General features: G+C 53.4%; 1 protein-coding gene across 1 annotated transcript; it reads left to right on the top strand.

The window, feature by feature from the left end:
* Positions 1-6483: 6483 nt before the first annotated feature.
* On the top strand, positions 6484-11397 carry UCK1 (uridine-cytidine kinase 1). Its single transcript, XM_074362438.1, has 7 exons — positions 6484-6710; positions 7128-7287; positions 8164-8260; positions 8457-8599; positions 8689-8783; positions 10550-10598; positions 11082-11397. Exons 1-7 carry the CDS (start codon positions 6603-6605, stop codon positions 11261-11263), a joined length of 834 nt encoding a protein of 277 aa, XP_074218539.1. The 5' UTR covers positions 6484-6602; the 3' UTR covers positions 11264-11397.
* Positions 11398-11541: the final 144 nt, after the last annotated feature.

Raw genomic sequence — 11541 nt, 5'->3', positions numbered from 1 at the left:
CGGGCTAGGGCTTGAGTGTTACACTCAGATGGAGACTGGAGATGAAGCCTTGGGTCTGTGAAGCAGGGATTTGGGGTGAATAGAAATGAACAGAAAATAAAATCTGCCCAAGGCTCATAGAGGTGACAGGAAGCTGGTCTGACCCAGCCTAGGTTCTGGATGAGGAAATAAAGTCTCCCCGGGAGTTATAACCACAGGCCTGTTCTTCAGATGGGTCTGGGGTTCAAAGTCAGCCTATTGTCCAAAAACCCCTACTTTAAAAATTAACATTAAAAAAAAGCGGTTCCAGAAAAGAGCTCTGGGATGTATCCAAAGCAAAAGTAAAACTGCCCTGGTGGGACAACCCCCATCCCAGCTGACAAGATTCCCACGGAAAAAGCGCCCCTGAAGATGAGTGCACAATCCCCAAAGGCAAAATGCAAAGGGAGACAGTCCACCACGAGCCAGTGTCTCCAGACACCAAAGCAGGACTTGCTACTGGGACAATCTGGATCCAACCAGGAGAAGAGAAACCACTTGAAATATTTAAGGACGCAGAGGACATTCAATGCATGGAGCTGGCTTCAGAGGTGAGAGAAGAGGCAACAGCTACCAGAGGGAGTGAAAGAACCCAGGTATTTTGAAGCTCTAACGTATATACCTCCCAAGAACGCATCAACTCAGACCCACAGGAGAAAACTTGAGACAAACCACAGTGAGAGGGGATCTGCAAAACATTTTGAAGTCTTTGCTTTTCACAATTAGAATTTTCACTTGGTTCCTTTTAAAAGCTGCATTTTTTTTCATAATGCCTTTTCTGTGGTGATTGCACTCAACTGCACGTGCTTTCTCTTCGAATTTTTTTTAAACTTTTGATGTGAAAATAATTTCAAACTCAGAAAATTTTCAAGAACAGGACAAATGACCCAATAATGTCTTTTCTAGCATATTTTTTTCACCAGGACAGAATGCAATCCAGGATTATGTGTTGCCTTTGGTCGCCATGTTTTCAAACACTTTCAGAGACCTATTTGGGGTGGGGGTGGGGCAGGAGGTAATTATGTTTATTTGTTTATTTTTTAATGGTGGTACTGGGGATTGAACCTAGGACCTCGCAAGCACTAAGCACGCACTCTACCACTGAGCTATACCCACCCCCACTTCAGAGACCTATTTTGAAGTCTTTTCCTAATGGCTGGATTATGATGATCAGATGCAATTCAGCCCGTTTGCTGCACCTGCTGACCCCTGCAGGTGCAGGTGATGTCAGGCCCAGAGTTCCACTCCTGCAGGGAGGACTCTACCCAGAGCCACTGGGGTAGCAGTTTGCTCCAGCTCCACAAAAGGGCAATCCCTTTCAGACTCCAGCCATAAGCAGAAAGCCAGTTCCAGAACCCTGCTGCTATAGGGCTATGGCTTTGAATCCCACCCCCGAAGGTCCAGTCTGGTCCTGGCCCGTTTAAAGGGCAACTCAGCCTTAACCACTGGATACCTTATTTCCCTCTCTTGTCTTGGAACAGGCACTACCCTGTGTCTGACCGTATTTCCCTCTCTTGTCTTGGAACGGGCACTTCCCTGTGTCTGGAGTGTGTGTGAGCCGACATGGGGCGTGTTCTTGTACCTGCCAGCTCAGCTATCTTGACTGGAGGTTCATTTGCAGCTGCAAGCCTTGGTGGAGCCGTGTAATCTCTCTGCTCCTCAATCTCCTCAGCTCTGCTCCTCAATTTTCTTCGGGAAAGCGGGCTTGTTAAAATCAAGAACAAATAAAGACCAGCCTTGAAAATTCCCCGAGCAGACAAAACCAGTTTAGCCATACAAATACAACTTAATCTAACTTACTTTGCAGGACTAACTTGGCCTGTGGTCAACTAATCTTCGACAAAGGAGGCAAGAATATACAATGGAATAAAGACAGTCTCTTCAGCAAATGGTGTTGGGAAAACCGGACAGCAGCATGTAAAACAATGAAGCTAGAAGACTCCCTTATACCATATACAAAAATCAACTCAAAATGGATCAAAGACTTAAACATAAGACAAGATACAATAAACCTCCTAGAGGAAAACATAGGCAAAACATTATCTGACATACATTTCAAAAATTTTCTCCTAGAAGAAATAAAAGCAAGAATAAACAAATGGGACCTAATGAAACTTACAAGCTTCTGCACAGCAAAGGAAACCATAAGTAAAACAAGAAGACAACCTATGGAATGGGAGAAAATTTTTCCAAATGAAACCGACAAAGGCTTGATCTCCAGAATATATAAGTAGCTCATATGACTCAATAAGAAAAAAATAAACAACCCAATCCAAAAATGGACAGTAGACCTAAACAAGCAATTCTCCAAGGAAGGCATACAAATGATCAAAAGGCACATGAAAAAATGCTCAGTATCACTAATTATCAGAGAAATGCAAATCAAAACTACAATGAGGTATCACCTCACACCAGTCAGAATGGCTGTCATTCAAAAATCCACAAATGACAAATGCTGGAGAGGCTGTGGATAAAGGGGAACCCTCTTACACTGCTGGTGGGAATGCAGTTTGGTGCAGCCACTATGGAAAACAGTGTGGAGATTCCTCAAAAGACTAGGAATAGACTTACCATATGACCCAGGAATCCCACTCCTGGGCTTGTATCCAGAAGGAACCCTACTTCAGGATGACACCTGCACCCCAATGTTCATAGCAGCACTATTTACAATAGCCAAAACATGGAAACAGCCTAAATGTCCATCAACAGGTGACTGGATAAAGAAGATGTGGTATATTTATATAATGGAATACTACTCAGCCATAAAAACCGACAGCATAACGCCATTTGCAGCAACATGGATGCTCGTGGAGAATGTCATTCTAAGCGAAGTAAGCCAGAAAAAGAAAGAAAAATACCATATGAGATCGCTCATATGTGGAATCTAAAAAACAAACAAACAAACAAACAAAAACAAAGCGTAAATACATGACAGAAATAGGCTCATAGACAGAGAATACAGACTTGTGGTTGCCAGGGGGGCGGAGGGTGGAAAGGGATAGACTGGGATTTCAAAATTGTAGAATAGATAAACAAGATTATACTGTATAGCACAGGGAAATATACACAAAACGTTATGGTAGCTCACAGAGAAAAAAATGTGACAATGAGTGTGTATATGTCCATGTATGACTGAAAAATTGTGCTGAACACTGGAATTTGACACAACATTGTAAAATGATTATAAATCAATAAAAAATGTTAAAAAAAAAAAAAAAAGACTAACTTGGCCTGGGTCATTCCTTCCTTCTGCCGCTGGAGTTCAAAAGCACAACTTCAAATGTTTCCCAAAATTGACATGAAGGATCCACTAACCAAGCCTCATCATTTAAGAAAATTCTAAAATTATAACCAGTCATGGTGAAGAATAAACAGTCACTGCATCCTCACGATATGAGCTGCTTAATGTGCCCTGAGCCTTACTCCATATTTTGGTTTGAGTGCTCTCGGTTCAAGAACTGTCTTTTCAGTGTGGACACAATCAACTTTTACTAACGACCACTTTGGTGATTCACTGGTTTGACTCCTGCTATTTGTGCACTTTTGACAGGCTCTGTGAGGCTTCATTGCTATTCAAGGTATGTAGCCAAAACTTGTTTTCACTTCGCACTATCTGGCCACAGCCATATCAGACCAGAAGAGCAAAGACCAGAATACAAAGCCACGGTTTTCCCTGGTGCGGGGTTATGGATGATTTTAGTTTTATTTGTGTGTATGTGTTTTCTGCAACAAGCATGGGTTACTTCTGTGATTAGGACAATGGCAATAACTGCTCTGAAAATATCAGACACCTGGTCAACTCTTTACGTGCTGAGTATCAGCTTGTGTTCAATACAAGTTTACAGACCTGATCGGAATGAACTGGCATTTTTGCCAGTGGTGGGCTGGCTAAGGAAATGCGGGAGGGCAGCATTGGAGAGCTGGGTTTCCTGTGCTCCTTGAACTTGACCTGGTGGGGGCACAGTGAAGTTAGGAGCAGAGAATCCCAGAGTCCTGCCTCACCTGGTTCCAAGAAAACCAAACCTATGGGTCTCAAACCTATTGCTCATTCGGCAACAACAGATGCTTCCTGTGTGTGACAGATTTGGCCGAATAAGCCAGCCCCCACCTGCCTTCACGGGGCTTGACCCTAGGAGCAAACATCAAGCAGGTGATTGCAGAACCTGCTACTTCATTGCACCTGTGTTCCGTGCTTTCCAGAACTCTGACAAGGCTGGTCTGGTCCAGGTCCGGGGAAGGGATGCTGGGAAGAATCCACCAGGCAACGGGTTGGGCGGAGGGTCCGGGAGGGTGTCTGGGCCTGGGGCTTGATGGGGATCAGAAGAGAGGTGATTAGGGACTGGCTGGTTTGCACATGAAAGACGCTCTCCCTTTGCTACTCCTAAGAATTGGGAAGCTTTGGGAGGGGAAGGGTCTGTAAGGCCCCCAAATGCCAGAGCATAAAGGAAAGAAAAGGGAAGAGAAGAGAAGAGAAGAGAAGAGAAGAGAAGAGAAGAGAAGAAAATCTAGTTAATATAATTGGTCCTGTGAGGAATGGAGGCCAAATAGACCAATACAGAAATGAAGAAAACACAGAACAGGCACCTCCTCTGGGCCAGGCTGTACGCCAGGCCCTTTGTTGGCCGTCCGGCATGGAAGCCTCATGGTGGTGTCTCCCTGTCGAGAGTTCAGCTAAGCTACCCATGATATCGCTGCCCTGGCATCCATTTTGTTTGGCCAAGCAGCCTGCAGAGACCTTAAATGGACACTAGCGCCTTCACACACACCCTAGGTAGCAGCCCACGTGTCACGAGCAAACATCCGATCTTGTGATCGACAGACTCTCCTGCCTTCCAGTGCCCGTATGCCTTGTGCGCCCCTGAGATAAGACCCCTATAGGGGCTTATGAAAATCTCACTCTTTTGGCTTGAATTAACCAATCCAGCCCTAGCCTGGGAACCCCAAAGCACCCCACCCAGAGATCCTGACAAAGGCATATGCCCCAGGTCCTGCCTCTGTCTGTACTCTGCCTTGACCTCCTGTGTGGCTCCTCCAGGCATGCCGTGGACCTCCTCCAGGACCTGTGAGTAACAAATTTCTCTATTTCAGTTGCTCTTGTGGTCTGTTGTTAAACCTCTGTCCACCATCGGGTGCCCTGTGCTCCACCTACATGTGTTAATTTCACAAAGTCATAACATTTGGGAAGTAAGGAAACCTCCCCATCACATCACTGACCAAGGATATGGAGCAGGGGCAAGGGTTGAACCCAGCGCTCACTGCCTGGTGCCTAAACTTGCCATGCTGTGAATATGTGTTTTGAGCCTCCTTGTAAGGTCCTCTCAGTTAGTGGGTGGCTTTCTCATGCTGATCCAGCTGCTCCTTCATCAGCTTCTTTCTGTCCAGGTCCACAGGGCTCAGGAAGCCCAGGTCCCCTTGGACTGTCTTCCCCTGACCAGCAGACATCTTCCTTTAATGGGTTAATACCTCTGAAGTTACATAAACAGTGACTTCGCCTGATGTCTGCATGATACTCTAGTCTCTCCTACATCGTATTTCAACATAATCAAATATTCACGCTGTGCTCACAATGCATTAGGAGCTGGATCTGCAAAGAGAGTCTTGATGCCTTGGGGAAATATGCAATTTGAATCAGTCGCTATTTGCCTTCTCTGTGCCAGGCACTGAGGGCATAGGTGGAACCCAGCAGACATCATCTCTGTCTTCTTGGCTAACAGCCGGCCTCCTGTTTGTCTAAGAAGTCATCAGATGACTTCTGCCCACCACGCGCTGGTGAGGTTGAGGAGGCCAGGAACTTGCTGCCAGAGGCAGCGGGGAGCCACTGAAGGCTCTAGCTGGGGAGTGGGTGGGTGACACGATCAGGTCAGTGTTAGGAATCTCAGGTGGCCAATGTGGAGGCTGGGCTGCAGTCGGGGCGAGCCGAGGCACTGCTAAGGCTGTGCTAAGGCAAGAGGGGTCGGACCCCGTGTTGGAGGCAGGAGCTGAGCGTTAGGGAGAGGTGCAGAGGTGATGCCTCGCTCTCGGGATGACAGCAAACGAGACGGCAAAACTGGTTCCAGTTTCCGGCCCGGGGCACGGGACTGAGGAGTCTTGATCAGCCAGTGCTGACGCTGGCCCATGTCCCCGACCCCAGTCCTGCAGTTCGGGAGGTCATTCCGATGCCCCCAGGCACCGTAGGTGCGGGTGGACGGAATCTTCCCGACACGAGTCTCTGCTGGGAAGCCGCCTGGCATCTGGACACCTCCTCAGCCAGTTGCGATTCTGAGTGGCTTTTGTCCTTTGTAGCTAGGGAAAAAAAAAAAAAAAAAAAAAAAACGGACGCCGAGGTAACGTGTCCAAGGGCCTCGGGATCCTCGCGGAGCTGCCGCGGGGTCTGTCCCACGCCTGCGCAGCGCCCTCGGCTCCTGGGACTACAACTCCCGTCGTGCCCCGCGCGCGCGACGCCCCGCCCCGCCCCGCCGCGTCGCGCGCCTCCCGGAAGTGGAGCCCCGGTGGGCGTCTCCGACCTTTGCGCTGGGGCGGGAGGGCCGGCTGGTTTGGGGAGGCGGCGGGAGCTAGGAACCCGATGCGGGCGAGCGGCGCCGGAGATGGCTTCGGCTGGAGGCGGCGACTGCGAAGCCGCCGCGCCCGAGGCGGACCGTCCTCACCAGCGGCCCTTCCTGATCGGGGTGAGCGGCGGCACCGCGAGCGGCAAGGTAAGGGGCTGGGCGGCGGGGCCTGCGTGTCACCCCGACCCCCGGCCCCCGGCCCCCTGGGATTCCGGGCCGCCCGATCTGGCCTCCGTCCAGAGAGAGATCCCAGCCTCTGGCTGTCGAGGTGCCCCCTCCCGGGCGTGGTCGTAGGCCGGGCTGGGGGCGGGCCGAGGGGCTGCGGCGTGACGGACCGGGCCCCGACAGGGCGTAAGGCTGGGAGTGGGGCGCTGGACCTCGGGGCTCCCCCCAAGCCTCCCGTTGGCCTGGCCTCTCGTAGCTTCCAGGTCCGCGTTGCCCCTGACGGACCTGGCAGCCCCTCGGGACCTGGTGGGTCCGTCTCCAGAAGCCAGGTCTGTGCAGGCCCCAACGCCCGCGGCGGGATGAGCGTCTCCAGGCGGGGATCTGTTTCTGTGTCCCCAGTCAACCGTGTGTGAGAAGATCATGGAGCTGCTGGGACAGAATGAAGTAGACCACCGGCAGCGGAAGCTGGTCATCCTCAGTCAGGACAGTTTCTATAAGGTCCTGACCGCGGAACAGAAGGCCAAGGCCTTGAAGGGACAGTACAATTTCGACCATCCAGGTAGAGACCCTGAGAGTAGGGAGGGTGTGTGGGAGGAGGGCAGAGCAGGGAGCCTGGGTCCAGGGTTGGACAGGGATACGGAGAAACCTGAGTGGTTCTGTGAAATCACCTGCATAATCCGTGCTGGAGCCGGCTGTGTGGTTAGGCCAGGAAGTCTTTCCGGAGCTCTCCGGGCCCTGGGTGATGCTGCAGGAGTTACAGGCTCCTTTGATTGGAGCCAGTCAGGATGTCTTCACCTCGGAAGGGCCTGCAGGACCACCGCTCTGCCACAACTGTGGTCGTCGAGAAATCCACTCACCTCCCTGATATTAGTGGCCCTCTGCACAGGTCACGACCACCATGGCCTTTCAGTTCCCCACCTGCCCTGGGGCAGAGGCCTCAAGAGGCCAGCAGTGGGTAAACAAGAACCAGAGGCCTTGAAGCCCTGTTTCCTGGTCTGATCAGGGGCCAGGAGAACAGGTGGAGATGGAGTGGGTCAGGCGGAAGGGCCAGCCTGTCCCTGCCTGCTGCTACTGGGAGATTCCACTCTGTGGCTGGCTCCCATCTTCATTCCTTTCCAGGGGACACATGGGAAGGTGGCCTGAGAAGCAGACGCCTGGCCCACCTGCCTCCCAGGGCTGGCTGATCAGGAGATCCCTGTGTTCTAACTTCTGGGTGGGACAGCAACCTGAGCAGTGGCAATGCCTGAGGGCAGCAAGGACAGATCCATCCTGGGATTTAGATCCTGCAAACATAAACTAGAGGCAGCTCCTCGTCCAAATGTTTCTTAGGGTCGTTGGTAGTACCTGCACCCAGCTGTGCTGACCCCAAGGCAGGGCAAGTTCCCTCCTGTCCCCAGCACAAGGACACTGGGCTCATCTTGTTCCCTCCCTGCAGATGCTTTTGATAACGATTTGATGCACAGGACTCTGAAAAACATTGTGGAAGGCAAAACTGTCGAGGTCCCAACCTATGATTTTGTGACCCACTCAAGGTAAGCAAGTGGTTCCTGGGAGGAGAGGGCTGTGTGCTGGGGGCTGGTGAGGACAACCCCCCGGGACCCCACAGTGGGCCCCGCCCTGCTGGTTCTGGGGACGCCCTTCTCCCGCACTGGGATCCGTGCTCACCACAGAGTCAGTGCCTGGGGACTGAAGCTGACTGCGGGCTCCCCACCTGCTCTCGCCTCGCAGGTTAGCGGAGACCACAGTGGTCTACCCTGCAGACGTGGTCCTGTTTGAGGGCATCTTGGTGTTCTACAGCCAGGAGATCCGGGACATGTTCCACCTGCGCCTCTTTGTGGACACTGACTCCGATGTCAGGCTGTCAAGAAGAGGTAAGGTGGACTTGGGCCTCCCTGCCTCCATTCTGGCCAGCTGCGAGGCCCGAGGTCTGAAGGCCCCCGCCTTGTTCCTGTGGCTGCAGTTCTTCGGGACGTGCACCGTGGCCGGGATCTGGAGCAGATTCTGACGCAGTACACCACCTTCGTCAAGCCGGCCTTCGAGGAGTTCTGCCTCCCGGTACTGCCTTTCGCTTACTTGGGAACCTCCTCCCCTCTCCCTTTTCAGAAGGACCCGCAGTGCCCTGTTCTCTGAGAGCTGAATTGTGCTGTATAAATGGGGTCTGCTGTATAAATGGAGAAATTAGCTTATTGTAGCTAAGTTCACAGGGAGCAGGTCTTAGCTATGAATGTGTTCTCTGTTCTTTCCACCCTCGCTGCCTCAGAGAGCCCAGGTCCCCGTCTTCCTGCCGCCAGCATCCCCCCTGCCCCAGGCCTTCCCCCACAACACCTGCCATTTCCCGGGGCCCTGCCTGTCAGCTGACGCACACCGTGCGCTCCCCTATCCCTGCTTAGGATGGCAGGCTCCACGAGGGTAGGGGTTTTTGTCTGTTCACTGCCAAAATGGTGTCTGGCACATAGTAGGTGCTTAATAACTTCACCCATGCCAGGTGTGTCTCTGGGCTGCCCTTGGCCGGCACTGGAAGGTCCAGCGGCTTGCAGAGAGGAGGGACTCACTGTGTGTGGCCACCTGTCTCTTCCTCCATCTTACACTTCTCACTGGATAGGACTGATGGAGGGATTTAAAGGGAAATTTAACAATATTTTGCTGCTGCTTTTTTTTGGTTGTTAATATTTTGCTTCTTAAATGTAAAAATACAGCACAAAGGAACGGGCAGCAGACAATGGCCTGATGGCCGATGAGTTTCTGGACTGTTGTAGTCTCTCATTCATAGAAAGACACTTGGCGAAGTCGGTAGCTGATGGTAAAACTTTGGACATCACGTGTGACTGGGGGCCCCCGTGTGGAGGCAGGACCATTCTCAGCCTGAGCCTCCCTCTCCCCTCAGCCCGTTACATGTAGCCACACACTGAGTCCAGCTAACCTGGTCACCCCCGACCCCCCCACCCCCCATCCCCGCAGTGAAGCCCTTTCTCAGCTTTTTGCTGGGCTGCACTTCTGCACCCTCAGCCCACCGTCTGCGCCCCCCGAGAGGCCGCCTTGTAGAAGGCAGCCCTGGCCCTCCTGTGCTCACATCTTTAGAGGGTGGCCGCTGCCTGCAGACGCGGCGGCCCCAAGACTCGGTCCCACCTGCCCCCGGGGGCTCATCTCTTGTGATGGGCCTCGTTGTCCCAGATCCACACGCCAGCGACACTTGGTGGTGTGCGGTCTGTCTCTTGGCTCAGACCGTTTTCTGCCTCGCCTCCCTCTGTTGATTCAGATGCAGCCCCCTCAGCAGCATCTGGTTGGGGTCCCTCCGATGGCCCTGCACCCCCTGGTGTCTGTCCCTGGTCACCCCGCAGAGCACTGGGCAGGGAGTGAGTTACCGGCGTGGGAGCAGGTGAGGGCGTTGGCGGAAGGGCGCAGGCTCTGCGGACATCCTCGCCTGCAGTGCAGCCCTGTTGTCACCGGGGTGAGAACGCTGCACCTGCCCCGCTTGCTCCTCCGGCTTCTTGTCAAGGTCCCAGACTCCAGCGGAGGAAGGCCCCGTGTAGGGGCAGGGCGCCCGCTTCACTTGGCCCAGGGAAGCAGGCCGTCAGCACAGAGAACCAGTCTCTGCAGCGGTGTTCATGGAGAGAGCAGCCTCAGAGACACCAGGACAGCAGGGCCGTTTCCTCTGGCTGCCTTGGCCCCCTTTCCCTCACTTCTGGGGTCACCGTCTCTCAGCTGGTTGAGAACTACCCTGCTGGGCCAGGCCGGGCCTGCTCCCCTGCCTCTGGCCCCAAGCAGGCTGAAATCACCTTCAGGACCGGCCCTTAGGAGACCCTCCTTTTCTTGCCTTACAGACGAAGAAGTATGCTGACGTGATAATCCCTCGAGGGGTGGACAACATGGGTAAGGACCAGGCCTGCCGGCCACCCCGACCCCTCCCAGGGCCATGAAGCAGGCACTGCCCCTCCTGTCACGGTCCCTGAGAAGTCCCTGCGTGAGGCGTATCAGTGGCACTTGGAAGAATATTAAACGTGCTGTACAGCTTAAACTGACGCAACGTGCTGTGTCAGTTACACCTCAGTACAGCTGGAGGGAAAGATAGACGCATGGAAAACTGTTTGCAGGGAGCCACTCGTTAGCAGGAAGTATTTTAACCAGCGTTAGTACCGAAACCCTCATCCACCAAGCCGGGTAGGTTTTGTGCTCGGCCCCGGCGCGCACCCGTCTGTCTGCGGAGGCCCCGGGGAGAAGGGCCGCATGCTTCCCGAGTAAGGACGCCGAGCGGTTCCCTAGGTGGGCAGCCCTCCTGGCCGAGTGCCCTGGGGCCTCAGGGCCGCGATGGAGAACAGAGGCGGCTGACCCCGCCCTTGTCTGTCCTTGCCGCAGTGGCCATCAACCTGATCGTGCAGCACATCCAGGACATCCTCAACGGCGACATCTGCAAGTGGCACCGCGGAGGGTCCAACGGGCGCAGCTACAAGAGGACGTTTTCCGAGCCCGGAGACCACCCTGGGGTGCTGACCTCGGGCAAACGGTCGCACCTGGAGTCCAGCAGCAGGCCCCACTGAGGAGCGGGGTGCTTGGCTCCCGGCGGTCCAGAGATGCCCGCCTGCCACTAAAAACGCAACCGCCACTTCTTCTCAGCGGCCGGTATGGACGGGGTGGTGTCAGGGTCTGGGGTCCCTCACTAACTCGGGAATCCTGGACACGTCATTCAGACTGGGTTTGACAGGCTATCTGCAGGCGACCCTGACGTTTTCACCTGCCTCCTCGAGTTAAGGAGGCCGAGCCTCTAGTTACTGAGACATGCCACCCAACACGTGGGAAGCAAGTAACTATCTGGGGG

Source organism: Camelus bactrianus, chromosome 4, assembly GCF_048773025.1.
Source record: "Camelus bactrianus isolate YW-2024 breed Bactrian camel chromosome 4, ASM4877302v1, whole genome shotgun sequence".
Classification (NCBI taxonomy): Eukaryota; Metazoa; Chordata; class Mammalia; order Artiodactyla; family Camelidae; genus Camelus; species Camelus bactrianus.
This window is presented reverse-complemented; position numbering and strand designations above follow the sequence as displayed.

Excerpts from the sequence above, each read along its gene's own strand:
- UCK1 (XM_074362438.1), top strand. The coding sequence starts at position 6,603 with ATGGCTTCGGCTGGAGGCGGCGACTGCGAAGCCGCCGCGCCCGAGGCG. Across the intron at positions 7,288-8,163 it reads GTACAATTTCGACCATCCAG|ATGCTTTTGATAACGATTTG; the intron begins GTAGAGACCCTG and ends CCCTCCCTGCAG. Across the intron at positions 8,261-8,456 it reads GATTTTGTGACCCACTCAAG|GTTAGCGGAGACCACAGTGG; the intron begins GTAAGCAAGTGG and ends CTCGCCTCGCAG.